The sequence below is a fragment of the Astyanax mexicanus genome, chromosome 1 (assembly GCF_023375975.1).
Source record: "Astyanax mexicanus isolate ESR-SI-001 chromosome 1, AstMex3_surface, whole genome shotgun sequence".
In the NCBI taxonomy this organism is placed as follows: Eukaryota; Metazoa; Chordata; class Actinopteri; order Characiformes; family Acestrorhamphidae; genus Astyanax; species Astyanax mexicanus.
The window spans coordinates 90,597,817-90,616,589 of NC_064408.1; the positions used below are offsets into that span (position 1 = coordinate 90,597,817).

Here is an 18,773-nt window from a genome sequence, read left to right on the forward strand (position 1 = left end):
TCTGAATAATTTTAGTTGTTTAATATTCAGTTTATCCTTAGTTTTCAGAAAAGATATTTTATTATAGCTTAAGTTAATCTTTTTTTTTTAACTGTGTAAAAAAGCTCATATTTGTTTGTCTTTGTAAATGATTTATTCACTTATTTATATGTAGAAAGACACATTCAACTACACACACACACACTGGAACAAGCTTTTGCACAGCACTGTATCTGTATATTTACCACAGATTTATCATAAAGCATCGTCTGTATCAGTAGTTTAGCAAAAAAAAATATATAAACAAACAATACGCATATTGAAACATTGGCTGAAGCTTTTACCAAGATTGTATTGAATATCAAAACTGCACATTTTAATACAGTAATTTGTCAGCTGAATAAGAGCAAACAAAAACAAATATTGACAAATAATATCAACCAAAGTAGTACAAAAAACGTCATGTAAAGAATTTAAAGAGCTACACACATCCATGACACATCAAAATTTTAAATACCAGCTGAGTTTCATGCTGAGGGGTTTATAGTGGTTTAGTGTTTAGCCTGTGGGCAGCTTTAAGGAGCTACACACCACATAGAACGCTAGCTTACAGACACCAGCCACGGTGACCTGCTTCCTAAATCCCCTACAAACACACCCCCCATCCACCACCACTCATACACTCACACACACACACAGAAAACACACGCAGTTCTCATCTTCACTGAGCGCTACAGCATTAGGCGGATTTCTGTCTCTCTTGTTTTCCCCTCAGTGCGTTCCAGCACACTATTATTTAACATAGCACCAAAAGGAGAAAAAAATGGCTCTAAAATATATGTTTTATATATATATATATGAACCGTTCACAAACACAAGAGAGAAATAAAAAATTTAAAGATATTTTTCAATTATTGCAAATGCACACAACCCACTACCCCATAAGAAGAAACACACCACAAATTGTGAGTATGAGTGCTGTTTCAGGTTAGATCTACATTTCGATTTTAGTCCAAATACCCATTCACAACTAACCACACATACCGTTCAATACCCATTCACAAACATTCTACTATGTTTTACAACTATGGAAGAACACATGTAAATATGTAGTAAAAAACTAACCACTTTTGCCTTGACAGTTTTACACATGAAATGACTAGGTTAATAAAAAAAAATGCAAAAAATTGGTTACTTTGAAAAACCTAAAGTAAAACACTTTACTACATAATTCTGTGTTCTTTCATGTTTGATGTTAAGTAATAATTTACAATGTATAAAAAGCCTTAGAACAAGAAGAGTAGTTCCAAACTTTTGTCTGGTACTGAACTTAATCATCCACACAGATCACACACCATTCATATTCATCAATTCCCTACAATACTCATCCACCAAACAGTTATTTTTAGTAAAAAGAACATTTACTTTTACATATTAGGAAAACATTTTAGACATACCCAAATTAACACATTAAATTACCCCTTCAGAAAAATGCATTAGAATATGTGAGTGTATTTTAGATCTAATATGCCTGTCTGATGAAGATGATGGATATGAATGTTTACAACTTCCTTAAACGCTTCTGTGCACAAAGCAGAGTCTGTGCGGGTCATTAAATTCTTGCAGTATTAAAATGCATGAGAGTCCAGTCGTCAGTCTAAAATAGAGCACCACTGCCAGACAAAGAACCACATGCAGCCTCGCATTTTCACACACATGACCGTCTGTTCCTGGCGCTACTTTGAAAGGCCACACGATGCCAGTTTGAGTGGTGTGAACCCGAAGAACGTGCAGGAAGTGATGACAATCTCAGACAGGAAGTTGTCAGGTCAGTTTGTCAGTGAGTGCGTGAGTTCCTCTGATGTGAAATATTTCACACTTTACCACTCGCACCTGTCCAACCATTCACACTTCCCTGCTTCCACACAACTGACACTTGCAGAAATACTGCATGTGATAACATAATAAAATGTACTGTATTATTACTATTGTTATGATTATGGTTATTCATAAATGAGAATTAAAAACATAAAGAAAAAAATAGAAAAAAAAGAGCTACTACTCTACTTTCACTAACAACAAAGTATAATCCAACAGGTAAAATTATGAGTTCAGGGTTTTTTTAAATATATGAACACAAAAAGAAGTAAAACCTGATGTTTTGGAGATACACCCAGTCCTCTAGACATCACAGTTTGGTCCTTGGTTAAAGTGTCTCAGATTGTTATTATAATATCTGCTTTCAAAACGTTAACTTCAAAAACTGACAGTTCAGTGGATGTCAAATATGTGTGGCTTAATCTTAACAGATTTCACTGGAACCACATAACCAATATTATTTACGACACCTTTCAAAGGTTTCAGTGTCATGGCTGAAACCACTGTAATATATATATATATATATATATATATATATATATATATATATATATATGACACGATTCTGAGAAACGCGCAATTTGTTTTTTTTCTTGAAATACCAATTTTACCTTAGTCTCAGGGCTGGGCTAAACAGCTTAATCATACTAAAACACTCTTTGAAATTAATTTACTAATTTGATTAGTTAAATGTTATTAAACAAAAATTCTGATCAAAACTAACTGTTACTAATTCAGACATTCTATTTATGATTAATTGATACTGTGAAACTTTGAGCTCTAATTTATGCATGCGCCCCCCTCAAGACTTCTAGGTATTTTAAACCTCAGCACCCTCTAATTTCATCGTGCTCTTAAATTTCACCTCGTGCATGACCTTGTTTCTAGCCAATGGACCACTCAGACACTACCTAAGCTGTTAAAGTAACTATTAAAAAACATAATCTAATACAAAACCCTAATCCGCCTTAACAACAAATGTAGCCAAGACGTCTTACTATCTGATGGTTGCTGATTTTGCTTTTATACTGCAGCTACAAGGCTAATGTGGCTAACAAACATCTAAATAATTTATCTAAGCTTGTAGTTAACAATTTAACCAGATGCTAAGCGCATAATTAAACATCACAGTCCTCGCAAACACAGACCTATGTTGTTTTTGACTCACTGTAATCTGTAAACACAGTATGTATTATGTTGCCATTAACCACATAGTCTTTGTCATATGTCTTGTTTGCAATATTTGCTTTTTAGCTTTAGGGCAAAGTCAAGTTTAGTGTTTCTTTAAGTTTGCAGTGGAGCTACAAGGCTAATGTAGATAACAAATAATGGAAGCTTATACCCCAACAATTAGCAGGTAGTTTTTTCGTTATTTTTGAGAAATATATATATATAGATTGTGCACAGGAAGTTATTACAAGTGAATATTTTACTATAAATTTTACTGCAATATAAAAAGATTCATGATCTTTTTTTAGTGACCAAATGCAAAAAATTTAAAATATAAGCAAGCACAAGACATCTGGAGTACAGATTCCCCAAGTCACACGCTAATGGTTTACAACTATTTAATCAGTGTAACACTCTGCAGGCATGAAAAAAAGCTCACAATTATAGCGTTATCACGTAGCTGTATGATCTGGTCTGGATTCTCAGCATGACCAGTATTATTAATGGCTACAGCCAACACTCAGATTATACTACAATCACTCACGACCAGGGTGATAACAGCTACTTGCAAATAAAGATGAAGTGGTGTTAGCCTTGGCATGAAAATGCACATGTAAGAGAGAAAGTATCCATGCTACACTCATATCACAGTGTCGTTACTACAACATTAAATGTTTGGCATATTGCACATGTATATATATGCAACGTGCACAGAAATAATGAAATGTTTAACAGAAAAATGCAAAACAAATGTATCTCTGCAAATATATTTCCTTGTACCCAAACTAGGGTTGAAAATAATGTTTATTTTGGTAGTCGATTATTTTTCTGATTAGTTGATTAGTCAATGATTATTGTTATGCCTTTCATCTATGTTAATGCATTGAACCAATGTTGATCTCTGATGTCAGAATTTATTTATTTGTGCACATCATTTTCATTTTAATTCAGTGTTATAGTTTTATATGTATGGCTTGTTTTGAACTTTTTTAACCATTTAATATTTACATTGTGTTTGTATTTTGTTCTTCTAGCCTGTCAGGTGATCTTGTAGTGCAGAAAGAGATATTTAAATAAAAAATAATTGTATTAATATTGTTATTTATGGGAAGCAACTAAAGCATTGTGAGTCTATAAGAGACCCACCCACTCAAACCTTTAAATGTACGTTGATTCAGTGTCAGAATTTTAACTTTTACTGATGTATATTTGACAATGTTAAATAAAGGTTGTTTTCCCATGCCCATACATTTATTTAATGTTTTTTGACATCAGCCTTAATGAAATTACTTGTGGTTTTGGAATAAATGAGTAAATAAAACACATACTCACACATTTGTAATCATAATTACATCTTTTTGTACTATGTTGTATGTATTCTACATAAATAACGAGACATGTGCAATCTTAATGGCAAACGTTTTATTTTTTGTATGTTTGTACAGCAAACAATTATCTTTATTTGTATTATGTAGAATCAAAAATCAACTTTGGGGGGGGTGTTCAGACATTTGCACTATATATCGTTTGTGTGTGTGCAGCCTGCATGTGCAGTAGAATGGTGTGGAACATTACAGTCCTAACTCTTTGGAACATACCTCAGCTCCCATTTCCAGGGCGGTTTGAGACTCATATATTGCAATTTGTCAGCACAGCAGACTCTGCTGATGCAGAAGCACAGGTGAGACAGGCTAAAATAAAAACAAACTGAAAACACACACTTACACTTACAAACACCTACTGAACCCATGTTCTCCATCTCAGAGTTACATACACCAATTTTTACAATTTATAGTGAAGTTTGTCTCATAAATAGGGTCATAAACTTATTTTTTAAATCATATAAAGGGTAAATTAATGGTGGTGTGAGGCAAAACTAAATTTGCAATTTTAACACTATCATCAGCATTATATAAAACACTTTTTTAGATTTTTAGATTCACTGTTGGGTTTGCTGTAATACTCATCTCTATGATTAAACTTATCACTGCCATTACACACATCACTTTCATTAACTGCTATTAAATTTATCACTACTACAGGACACTTTACAGATATACTAATCATTGCTATTAAACACACCACATAAATTAAACACATTATTGCTATTAATCTTATTACTGCTAAATACAGACCGCTTCACTGCTATTAAACGCATCATTACTATATACAACCTCACTGACATTATAATCATCACTGCTGTTAAAGTAATTTTGTCTGTCTCTCTCTTTCTCTCTCTATACAGAGACCACTTCAGGTTCTGAATCAGTTTCTCTGATTTTGCTATTTATAGGTTTATGTTTGAGTAAAATGAACATTGTTGTTTTATTCTATAAACTACGAACAACATTTCTCCCAAATTCCAAATAAAAATGTGAAAAAAGAGCATTTATTTGCAAAAAAAAAAAAAATAGAAATGGCTGAAATAAACAAAAAACATGCAGAGCTTTCAGAAATCAATTTTTGGTGGAAAAACCCTGTTTTTACTCAGAGTTTTTATTCATGTTGGCGTGTTCTCCTCCATTTTTACACAATGCATTTGAATAACTTTATGCCACTCCTGGTGCAAAAATTCAAGCAGTTCAGCTTGGTTTAATAGCTTGTGATCATCCATCTTCCTCTTAATAAATGTTCCTCTTGATATAATATATATATATATACATATATATATATATATATATATATATATATATATATATATATATATATGTATATATATATATGTATATATATATACATATATATATATATATATATATATATATATATATATATATATTTTATATAATCTTTCTCTCTCTCTATACTGACATGGAAAAAGACAAATATGCCTGACAAGACAAGTGCAGCAATCTCCATGGCAACGTTCTAGCACTTGGCCAGGCATTTGGCCATTTCATCTGGTCTTGTGTTAACAGTGCTAGCAATTATTGCCAAGCATAGACACAGCAGACACAGACTTACAAAGTATAAGCCTGAACTACACTGTTACAGAATTAGGATCAGGATTTTCATCAGATAATTGTATGCTTGGTTAACTTATTTTCGTTATGTTTCATTAAATGTAAAGGGAAATACACTGATCAATAATTTTTACAGGACAAATTTTCAAAGAAATCTGTGTTGCTAAGCAGTTGTAATAATTAATGTGTTTGCACCTTCACACAGAAAATAACCAGCCCACACTAATCTTAGCTAAAGCGATTATACATTTTATCAACTCTCAGATAAATTTACTGTACTGGATGTACTGGATCACTTCTATTTGAAATTTCCTCTTGACACATTTACACAATGTGTAATACAACTGAATGAGGTTCTGAAAACAGCAACCTATAAAATGGGAACTTCTGGAGCAACCATGAACACATGAGCCTAAGGTCAACAAGTGTGGGCTAGAGGGCTATAAACCCCCGGCATTGAGCTGTAGAGCAGTGGTGTTGCATTCTCTGAATTGATGGAGCTCCATTCAATCCATATTTTTTTTGGCTGGAATTAACATATTCGTATTGAGGTCTGCAATGAAACAAGAATCAGGACGGGTACAGTAAAGGGGATTTTGACCAGAGAGATGGTATAACCTTCAAATCCAGCCAAGGTAATAATTCATTCTACAAAAATTTTAACATCTCTACATGATTTGTAGCTTGTCACCCTGTCACAGTGACGCTTGCTGCTTGTAACGAAACCACAGCTGTAACTAAACCAAGTCTGCTTCCAGTCTGTCACCGGCCTGCTAGTGAGAACACAGGGTTAGAATTCTCCTAAAACTAAAACACACACACAAAGACTAACATGCAGCAGTACTGAGTGTTTTGCACTAGTTGGAGCACATCCCTGTTTTTCGTAAGTTGACCCCATTGGACAAAAGGTCGCAATGCCTGGCAACTGATCAGGCTCTGATCAGAGTGTGTTTAACTGGACCATCCTGGCCCTGCCTCCCCTACCATTCAAACACACAAGTGCTTCCACTCTACTGCATCAAATCACCCAGTAAACAAACCCATCTGCTCTTAAACACACACACATTCACAGTGCATCAGTGCCTCTTCAGCAAATCATGTCATTATTTATGAACATGTAACAATAACTTCATTGTAGGGCTAAGCAATATTGGTAAAATAAATGTGACAAGATTAAAGATGTCCTTAAGCTAAAATCCCCTTTTACAATAGGTCTCTCTGAGTTGTATTTGATGCTGCACATGAAACTGTTCCTCGACCTCTATTGTCTGCAGTAGCTAGTAAAAGAAAATGTTCAGAAAATGAGTCGATCAGGAAAAGCACCGTGTCTACATCAACTCGTGAATTCATGGCCTCGGCCACTTAGACTCGCATCCGCCCACAGACATAGCTGAAGCCAGCCAGGCACGTCTTGTCAGACAGAAGCTAACAGCACTAAAAACAGCCTGCCAGTTCGTTCCTGTATTATTTGTGCAAATATCATATCAGCGTTTTATACTTTGCACAGTTTTTCAATGCTAAAGAACAAATGGTTTGAATTCATCTATGATTATCACCAGCGAAGTACAATTTAAATAGGTATCTGTTTACACTAGTTAAAAGTAAAAATCCATCCCAGGTTTTTTTTTTCAACTGCCTGGGCAGCTCTGCTATGGCTCAGCCAAGAAAGCCCTGGGGTGGATTTTACTTTTTGGACCTGGAATACCCACCTCTGTGTGTTTATCTAGGATTCATACTAGAGACCCCAGTGAGACATTTAAAATGAATTATTTTACAGATTTTTACTTAAACTGATTGCGTACATTTCATCTGACCACCAACTTATTCAGTTTTAAAAGGTTTAATAAAAGAAAAATACAATTTAAAATGTTTGGTTATTAACAGGTACATACTGTATATTTACATTTGCTTATTTAAGCCACTGGTAATAGATGCCTCAAACCAGGGCAAGCACCATTCAATGTCATTTGGTTTTAAGTAGACACATTACAGTTTGTGTTAGTTTCAAAACCACTGAAACTAAAAATAAATATTGTTGAGTAACACAAGTTCTGCATTCTCTTGTAGATAACACAGCACGGTGTTTCTTTTCTTGTGTTTTTTATGCTGCACCATTATTCTTATTTTGGTTCATAAGCTATGTTGTCTCACCCATTGTATGAGATATTTATTATTGTAAATCCAAGAAGGTCAAAAATCCCACTCAGAACATCTTCCACCTGCCATGTTTATCTACCAATAATGATGAAAGCAGCTGGTGAAAATCCCGCTAGCTTCTATATGCATTACTCACTAGACACGCCTGCACTCCTTGGCCCGTTTGTGCTACCGATGCTCTTCGCAGCCATAAGCTCACCGCGCTATTCATAGAGGTTCAGGGCAGATGATATTTTAATGGCTCTGAAGTGTGCTGTGTAATATTTTTGTACAGTACTGCACACTCAGCAAAGTATCACTGTCATACAGTCCGCAAGGCCACTGTACATTAACACACACACACATACACAAAATATTTGCCAGTAAAGAAATAAGAAATTAGCTTATAGAGAAGGCAAATATTTGTAAATAATATGTATTTAACATGAACAAGTTGCCCCAAATACAGTCATGCCACGCAAAAACCTTATATCCTTATTTTTTTTCTATTTTTAAAGATGGCCCTTCTGTACTTTGAGTTAAAACTTCATGATGAATGGCCAAGTTAAGAAAAATTATTCCTTTTCCTGTAAAGTTGACATGTTTAAAACAGTTTTTTTGTGTGTCATCACAAAATATCTTATATAACCTATAACCTATGTTTACAATGTATAATTCATTTAAATACGCATATCTGAATAACAGTGACTTTGGAGCATTTAGTGAGAGCCAGTACCAGTAGCAGAATATTAATAATATTATTATTAATATTATAATATTGTTTTCTTCCATTAGATGTATATACATACATGCTATTATATGACATTGTGTATTTTTTTTTATTACAAATACATCACACACTTGATAAAATATTTTAAATATCAAAAAAATATTTTAAAGAACAGACATGTTCTTTGTTTACAAACAATAAGATGTGCTTCTTTCAGTCATGCTGCATGTTTAAGGGGTTTAAGCAGTTCTTGTACAGATGTGTCTATGTGGTGCATAATTGTGGTCAGTGTTCTATTAAGAAATGTCTGTATCATCATACACTAAGAACATAAAATAATTTGTCACAATATACTTTTACTACTACTACTACTAATAATAATAATAAATAGACAATTATTATTATGGATAAAAGCGTCCACTAAATGTTATGTAATGTAATGTAAAATTATATTTTTCAGGTGGAAACAGGTGGAAAAAAGCAGACAAATTATATACATGCCGCTAAAAATCTGTTTTCTGTTGCTTACACTCTTTCAGCACACAGGCCAGTTGATAGCCTGTCTGTGATGAAGTGCTGTTTCAACTGCCATTGCAGCGTGTATTTCTGTCCAGTGCTGATAAACTGACCCCCGCCTGCCCTTATTTAGTCACAGAGGAGTGTGCTGACACACCACTGCACTTAACAGAGAGAGAGAGAGAGAGAGAGAGAGAGAGAGAGAGAGAGGGAAAGAGAGAGAGCAAAAGAAAGAGAGAGAGCAAAAGAAAGAGAGAGAGAGAGAGAGATGTAGAGCTCTCACAATATAATATACTGGAAAATGTCATTAACAATATTATTAATGTTAAGATATTTTATGCATCTAATATAATGACAATAATATAGTATATATAGTATATATTAAATAAAACAAATAACCCCCCCCCCCCATACACACACACATACATCAGATTTTTACTAAAAGTACATAAAGAAAACCCAGTTGAGATAAATGAGACAAAAATGATATACTTCGTCAATTATCCAAGTTTGAGTGGCTAAAAAACAGCTTTAAATCTGTTATGTTGGTGAATTTCTGCTATACTGCTCGCTTGAGGTCCTTCCACAACATTTTAATTGGATTAAGGTCAGGACTTTGATTTGGCCATTAAAATATATATATTTTAAATATATATTTTTCTTGAAACATTCTTTGGAGGAACGACTTGTGTGTTACTAGAGTCGCTGGCTTGCTGCATCTTCAGATTCAAATCATGTCCTGATCATTTTCTTTAGAATTCTCTGATATATTTCAGAATTCATTGTTCCATCAATGACGACCAGCCACCCTGGCCCAGATGCAGCAAAACAGACCCAAACCATGATACTACCACCACCATGATTGGATACGGTTCTTATGCTGAAATGTGGTGTTTTCTTTCTCCAAACATAACACTTTACATTTAAATCAGAAAGTTAAATTTTGGTCTCATCAGTTCACAAAACATTCTTCCAATAGCCTCCTGGCTTGTCCACTTGATCTTTAGCAAACTGCTGATAAGCAGCAATGTTATTTTTTTATTAGAGCAGTTGCTTTCTTCTTGCAACCCTGCCATGCACACTACTGTTGTTGAGTGTTCTCCTGATGGACTCATTAACATTAGCCAATGTGGGAAAGGCCTTCAGTTGCTTAGCCGTTCCCCTGGTGTCCATTGGTACCTTGCCGATTATTACACACCTAGTACTTGGACTGTTACCACCTGGATTTAATTAAGTAAAAAGGTAAGAGCCTCTCTTGTTCTCATAATAATGGTGATTATATTTTAACTGGCAACAAGCTTTGCAAAACAAATTTTAATTTAATTATTTTACCATAAGTAATTACGGTAAATACAATAAGCAATATTAAAGACAGAAAAAAACAATGAGTAATTATTTTGACAGTCCTAAAAATGGAGAAAATGTAGAGCAATCAATGAGAGAGAAAAAAGAGATAAACAAATAAAAAAGATGGAAAGAGAAAAGAAGATTGAGGGAGAGATAGAGAGAGAGAGACAGAAAGAAAAAGAGTGTGTGTGGGGGAAAGATAGGACGACAGAAGAGAAGGAGCCACTTACGCCTTTTTTTGTGAATGATGAACATCAAAGTGTGGTGGGCGAGCAGCCGTGCAGTGAGTGCAGGGCTGTTGAGTTTCATTGATAATCACTAACCTCACCACTGGCTAAATAAATGCTTCGGTAAGTGTTTTTAGTGACCTCACACTGTCATAAAAGCATAGCCCCTATCCCTTATACTTCTTCTACTGTCTCCTCTATACTAATACAAATCTGATAAAAATCTGTATAATACTGCCTTTACAGAGTGGAACGCCCGATAAAGTGAATTCTACACAGAAACTGGCTAACATCTAGTGGTCAACATTGCTTGACCTGGTGTGAACCCGTGATACTGTTACACTGACATTATACCCCTCACTTTTCCTTTCCTAGCATGCCCTTAAACACACCCATTAACCTTTTACACTAACAACCTCAGCAGCAGATCCTGCTGACCACTGCCAAAGCCACTGGCCATTTCACTTCAAAACTATCAGGGGAATACTATAATTATTTATGAAGACGCCAAATACTAAGCATATGAAATATTGAAAAGACTGAATATTAAGCAACTAGACCACAACTGTGCTGTAATATTATGTATTGTTTGCATAAAGAAACAATGTACACATGGCTATTCATTTTTTTGGGTAAGAAACAACACAAGAATCTGTACCTCAGTGAAACGTTGGACAAACTATCTTACAATCTTACTTAATTAAAAGAGCAGAGAAGCTGTTTTGTAGTAAATCTGTTCTATACTGAAATTATCTGTACTCTACTATAATTAACAGAGCAGAAACTGTACTATACTGAAAGTATCTATACTGTACCATAATGTAACCCAATTAACAGAGCAAAAACTGTAATATACATATAAATCTAGCTCAATTTGAATTCAAAGAAAATATATTGAGCATCCACTAAACATCTGTTCATCAATACTTGTCCTAACAGTTATACACATAATGAGCGATATCCTAATGTCTGGTCATAATAGGCAGCACTAGCCCTTACTCGTTTGGTGGCATTTATTCTAATTAATTTCACTGGTTCTAATGGGCGGCTCTGATCCAAATGAGTCAATTGGTCATAGATTACACTGGTCCTAATTGATTTTATTGGTTCTAACGGCTTGCACTAGTTTCATTTTCATTTTGCATTGATAGGAACTTTTAAATGCATTGCATAGCTTTAAACAAGATGTGTAAAGTTGTCAGTGAGGCACAATTGTTGTCAGTGAGGCACAATTAGCATCAGTAATCCAGTAACTGCCTACTGCTGACACTGAAATTAATCCTGGCAAGCACATACTGTGTGAAGCGTTAGCATCAGATCTCACACATTGATGGACACATTTAAGCCATAGTAAAATTACTTTACTTTAATTTCACAACCCCAGTAATGATCACTGCATGTGTGTGTGTGTGTGTGTGTTTCTTGCTTGCTGTAGGCGTAACCACAGACATGGAGCCACTCCCAAGAGAGAGAAATGCCAACTTGTGTGTGTGTGTGTGTGTGTGTGTGTGTGTATGTATGTGTGTGTGGTTAATCTCAGGTCACAACCTTAACACACGCACACACATATACACACACACGCACACACATATATATATGTACACTGTGTTTGCACATACTGTTACAAGTGTCATTCCTTCTTATAAAGTGTAACTGAATCATTTACACAACTGCAGGTTCCAGTGTATGGAGGGTGTGTGCTGAGTAAACTCCAGGATGAATAACTGCTATCAGTTGGCTTCTCAACACACACACACAAACACACACACGTCTCACATTGACTTAAGTCAATCACTCAGAGCTAAAAAATACACCTCAGCAAATTTCTCCTCCATTGGATCAATGCTCATCACTCTCACCCTACAGACTAATGATCTGCAGACGGGCAGGAGAGTGGGAATAGAGTAGACAAAAAAAGGCATGTAAAATTATAATAATAAAATAGAAGTTATTATTATTATATTCTACTTTGTCTTAAGGCTGCTCCCTTTAGGGTTCGCCAAAGCGGATCATCTGAATATTTTTTTACGTTTATGACTTTGAAAATAGGATAAATAGCTATAAATAATAAAAATATAAATAATTTAAAAATAATACTTTATTTTAATTATAAAATATGCCTCCGAGTGGTCCATCAGCAGCACTGTTGGGGCATCACTAGTGAGTCCTAACGAGTGGGTTGGGTAATTGGCCTTGTAAATCGGGGAGAAAATGGGATAAAAAAAATATATAAAAATTATTTATAAAAAAATAGGTCTTTGTCGGTCCATTCCAATTCCACAGACGCAGAGCAGATTTCCCACTCGATACCTATTTTTTCCAGTAAGCACAAGATTCCTAAAAGTGCAGTAAAAGTGCTGTTTGACTACAACCAGACACAGTATAAATAAGGAGACCAGTCATTCGATGAAATAAGAATGTGACTCCTGTCCTTCCTACCTTTTAGAAAAAAAAGATTCTATTATGTCACAAGCACTGGAACCACCCTTGCAGTACAAATGCAGTAGCTAAACTATGCCGATTTTTTTTATTGAGTGCCAGGAACTGTTTAAGAGGTTTTAGTCAGATTTCATTTTAGGATTTAGGATTTTTCATTTTTTCATTATTTTTACAATAATTTAACTTTTACTTCACAAGAGACTGGTCTTGTGTCACTGGAAATAGCTGCTCGGCAGCACTGCAAATGGTCACAAAGTGAACAGACTTGCCGACTAAGACTTTGCAACAATTCAACAATTCAGAGTCCTGCCAGTCTGCTCCAGCCAAGGCTTTCAATCAGGTCATTCCTAAGTCTAACCCCACTCTGTAACATTATAACAGAATAACGTTTTCAAATCTGCTTCCTGGTGAAAACGTGCCAATATGTGCACAGGTGAAACTTTTGGAATTAGATAGTAAAAAAGAGGGAAAAATGGGCTGTTTTATTTTTTGAAACATAAAAATAGAGATATAAAAAGAAAGGAGTGGTGTAATCTAATCTGGGTAACTTCTGCATTTATACTAATATTTCTTAATTTTACTAATAAAACATAAGTAAACTGTAACTGTACATATTCTGTAACTTTATAATTGTGGTGATTAGATTTGTTAAAAGGCCTTGTATGCACCATCCTACACACAGCTGCTAACGTCCTCCGGAAGCCTCTAAAAGAGCCAGAGAATATCAGGAATGTTGGAAGCTGCAGAGTTTACAAGATGTCTGTTTTTTTCTTTTGTAATTTTCAGTGTTTTCCTTCTGGTCTGGGGAAAAGGCTCTTGGAGATTTCATGACAACAATGAAAATACATTATTATTCTGAGTACGATTGCTATGATTAGCACCCGAACTCCAGCTGTGAGTCTGTTTTACATTTGAACCTTCTTGATTAAGTGATTTGTTAGCTTTGTCATTAACTTGTCACTGGTTTAATGAGGATGAGGGACTCCTACATTTCCATTTATGTAGAGCTCTCTTAAAAGACTGCAGAGCCAGTACTCTGTTTTTTCTGATGGCTGGAAGTGTGTAGAAACAGCTGTATTTCAGATATTGGCAGATTTAAAAAGTGATTTAGAATGTGAAAAGCAGTTTTCCCTAAAACTCAAACAATATAAAAAGCTTTTATTAAAATAATTCTCAATTCTCAATTGTATTTATAAAGTGAGAATGGTATAACTATTCATTTTATATAATCATACTTATGTCTTCAAACAAGCTTTAGTGGAATCTGTTGACCCAAAGATAGCAGAGATTTATTTGGCATTACTTCGGGAACACACAGGTGATAACACACAGCATAACTGTAATAAATATCAGTCTGTTCACCACTATAAATACCCATACCTCACTAATGCTGGACGTAGCCTTAAACACATCTGTGTGTGTTTGTGTGTGTGTGAGAGAGAGCTACGTCACAGGCATTCTTTCTTCAGTAGTTCCACTACACTGCTTTGATTAAAAGGTCACTTCCAGTCCAGATACTACAGCTCTAGCACCAAGACCTTTAGCCTATATTCCACACAAGATGACATCAGTGCGTATGAGCTATAATATAGATACTATTAATTATAAATATATAATTACAAAATATATTCATATATAGATAATGTACATAACCAATAATCATAATCATTATTATATGGTTAGCACATTTCATATTACAGTAAGTGTAAATAAGTGAAAACCTAAAAAAACAGAATTAAAAGCTTAATGCTTGTATGCTTAAACTTATATGCAAATTTCTAAAAATAAAACATACAATATAAATTAATCATTGTATTATTTTTTTAGTAAATGTAAATTCAGGATGTTTTTATTAAAATTAACAGAATTGTGTTTTTTAGAGGATATGACTTTCTTGCAGCCTCAACAACACATGGTATTTGATCAGGGCATATAACATCTATTATCTAATTTGCACATTATGAAATACAAATAGATTAGTTTCAGCATTTTGAACCTGCAGTTGCAGATTGAGACATTTTTACTTCTAAATGTGTCTTTTATTATTTTGTTTATGATGTTCTTATAAAAAAACTATACGCTGATGCTGAATGCTGATATGGAATAGTGTTCTTGTTCATACCTGTGGAAAATACATAATTATTTCTAAAATGCAGTAAAATTAATGAAATGCAGATTGTTTAATGCAGTAGTCCAGTATTACCTGAATACTTTCTAGAGTTTGTTAAATATATCAGTGCTTATCAACTTCATATCACACACAGATGTATGTTTGATGTAAATGTGTTTATTTAGTATATATGGACATAACTGTAATATTATTAGGGATATGGGATTAGGGATATGTTTACCTATTACAGGGTTTGTAGGAGCCCAGCACTGGTCCTACAGGTCCTGTGGTATCACTCTGTAGAGCTGGTCATTCTTAAAAGTGTACCTTTTCATCAAATCCAACTTTATCAACAAAACTGACCTGTACCAGAAGGTCTATAGGTCACTTACCTGGAAGTTGCTATTTCTACTTTCATCCTGGCGATGGCGGCGCCCCTCCTGGCTCCCTCTACGGCCCTCTCCACTTTCTCTTTGGTTTTGGGGTTTTTGAGCGGAATTATCTGCTTCCGTATCCCTCGCACCAGCACGTTGTTTTTGTACTTCCCTTCTTCTCTGGTTCCATCTGGAAAAATGGTGCATCCATATCCGTTCCGCTTGTTGTTCAGCCACTCGCCCTCGTATTTCATGCCGTTGGATCTCTCGCTGATGCCGAAACCATTGCGTTTGTCGTTCTTCCACTCGCCCATGTACGTCTCAGTGGTGGTGGCATCCACGTTGTCCTCCATCGGCAGGAACTCTTCTTGAGCCTCTCCCTCACCATAGCTGATGCTGGAGTTGCCGTCACTGGAGCTGATGCGGCTCATGGCTGAGCTCCTTTTGCTGGAGATGGAGCTTTTTGATTCGGATTTGCGAAGCTGCCGCAGGCTTCCAAACAGCGAGCCCCGCCGGAAGAGGCCTGGTTTCTTCTTCCCACCTGCCTGAGCCTCTGCCTCACTGTGGAAGTTGAGCACAAAGCCTCCACGGGTGCTGACGGGCTGCTCGCCTGTGGTGTCCGGCATTACGACCCCATTGCTCTGGACACTTCGCAAAGATGCCAGTGATGTACGGAGAGGAGAGCGGATCACCATGGCCATTCCATATGGAACACTTTGCCTGACCCCGTAACCGTGCCGCATCCCACCCATCCACTGGCCCTGGTACGTGCCTGAGGAGCAGTTAATACCAAAAAATTATTAAAACATTTTAGAACTATGAAATATGGTGAGTGATCAGGCCGTTGTATGTAATGTGTATTTCTTCATCATTTGCTATGTACAAATCAAGCTCACTTGTGGGAAAAATGGCCACACTCATGAGCAGTAAATACAACTACACTTACCAAACTACAAATATTGTGACCTTCATTGGTTTAGGTACATATGTTCACTAAGAACTTTATCACACCGGTACACATATGAAATCATGCTATTATTTAATCAGCCAATCATGTGGCAGTACAGGTCAGCTTATACAGACCAGCTGCTTCAGGTATTGTTTACATCAACAACAGAACAGGGGAACCATCAGAACAGGGGAAAATATGATCTAAGTAAAATGATCATACATGTACAAAATACAGTACTATACTACTATAGTAGAGTACTGTCTATAGTACTAGAGTACAGCTACATGTAAAAACACAGTACTAAAACCAGGTGTGTAGAGTACTAAGTACAGTACTATTGTACAGTCAAATATATTTGGACAGTACAATAATGGACAGTACAATTTCCAGATCTATAGACTACAATACCATAATCAGATCTATAGACTAAAGTTGTGTATCCAAACCTTCTGGCTACAGTACTAGATTACCAAGTTTTAAAAAATGCAGTGCATATATCCAGGGTTATAAACAGTACCCTCATATTTCTACTACAGTACTAGACTACAACCACATTTAACAAATACAGTACTATAAGCAAGTGTGTAGAGTAAGTGCCATTTTAAGTGTGTAATGTACAGTACAGTTACTAGATCTATAGACTACAGTAACTGTAAACTGATCTAGTGACTAAGTGTGGTCGATATGGCCCTAAAATAATATCACAAAATTTCATGATACTTTCGCGATAACGTTACTCTGCCAATATGACAAAACACTGAATAAAAAAAAGTATTTGAAGAATATACAGTGTGAACAGTGTGAGTTTTTTTTGTTGTTGCTAAAAACAGTAAAAACAAAAGTAGTGCCCTAATGTGATAATTAGGGGAGGGTGGTATTGCACAATATTTCATTGTTTAATATCTTTCACGATATTCAAAAAGTCAACAAATAAAAGTTTAACAAAACAATAACAATAACCCCAATAATAAGAATAATAATAATTAATAACGTTGTTATTACTGTTATTATTAGGGTTGTTGAGTTTAACAGCTTCAGGTGTACATCGCTCACCTGTAACAGGTGCGCAGGCAGGTGTCAGGTGTGTTACTCACCTCCATCAGCGTAGGTCTCCACCCCGTACCCGTCCTGCAGTCCGTTGCTCCAGGTGCCGTCGTACCTGGCAGGTGTGTTGCTGCCCTGCCGGACTCCGTATCTGCCCTTAAAGCCGTGGCTCCACTCGCCCCTGTACATCCACCTGCCTTTGGTCTCCACTCCGAGCCCGTGGCGCTTCCCCTGGGACCAGTAGCCCTGGTAGGTGTTTCCGCTGGGCCAGGTGTAGACCCCCACTATCTCGAAGCCGTGGCTCCAGGCTCCAGCGTACTCGCCCTGCCCCTGCGGGCCGGTGCAGATCCCGTGCCCGTGGGCTTTCCCGTCCTCCCAGCCTCCACAGTACGTGCCTCCATCGTCGAAGTCGAAGCGTCCACCCGTCATCCAGAGACTCACACACAGAGACGCTCAACACACACACACACACACCCTCCACACACACGTGGAGCCTGGAAGCGCGCGGACCCGGGGCTGCAGGTGTTCAGCGGGAGCATGAATGGGCAGAAGAAGCAGCAGCAGCAGGCTGGGTGAGGGCAGCAGTTACCCACAGGAGCCACGACCAACTCCTCCCACAACCACACACACTCCCTACGCACACCACACACTCAGGAGCTCACACTGAGCAGCACAGCAGCGGCACAGCGCACCCGCGCAGACCACGCCCCCCTCAGCAGCACCACCCACAACCAGACTGCTCCACCAACCAGCAGCAGGCGAGGTTTAATAATAATAATAATAATAATAATAATATACATGAGTTAATGCATTTATCATTAGTTATCATAGTTAATATCTCATCAGTTAATCTGTTGCGATATCCAAATCATCAGTCTATAGATTTACTGCAGATCACCTATTTAAAA

At 36.3% G+C, this 18,773-nt stretch overlaps 1 protein-coding gene across 1 annotated transcript in view; it reads right to left on the bottom strand.

Annotated features, from left to right (window-relative positions):
* The window catches only part of jph1a (junctophilin 1a), a 36,285-nt gene extending 17,758 nt beyond the window's left edge, over positions 1–18,527 (bottom strand). The window contains exons 1-2 of the mRNA XM_007260093.4: positions 17,916–18,527; positions 15,888–16,641 (exon numbers count right to left, since the gene is read on the bottom strand). Of these exons, the coding sequence (XP_007260155.2) occupies positions 15,888–16,641; positions 17,916–18,294 (1,133 nt within the window). The 5' untranslated portion in view covers positions 18,295–18,527. The remainder of the gene's footprint in view (positions 1–15,887; positions 16,642–17,915) is intronic.
* Positions 18,528–18,773: the final 246 nt, after the last annotated feature.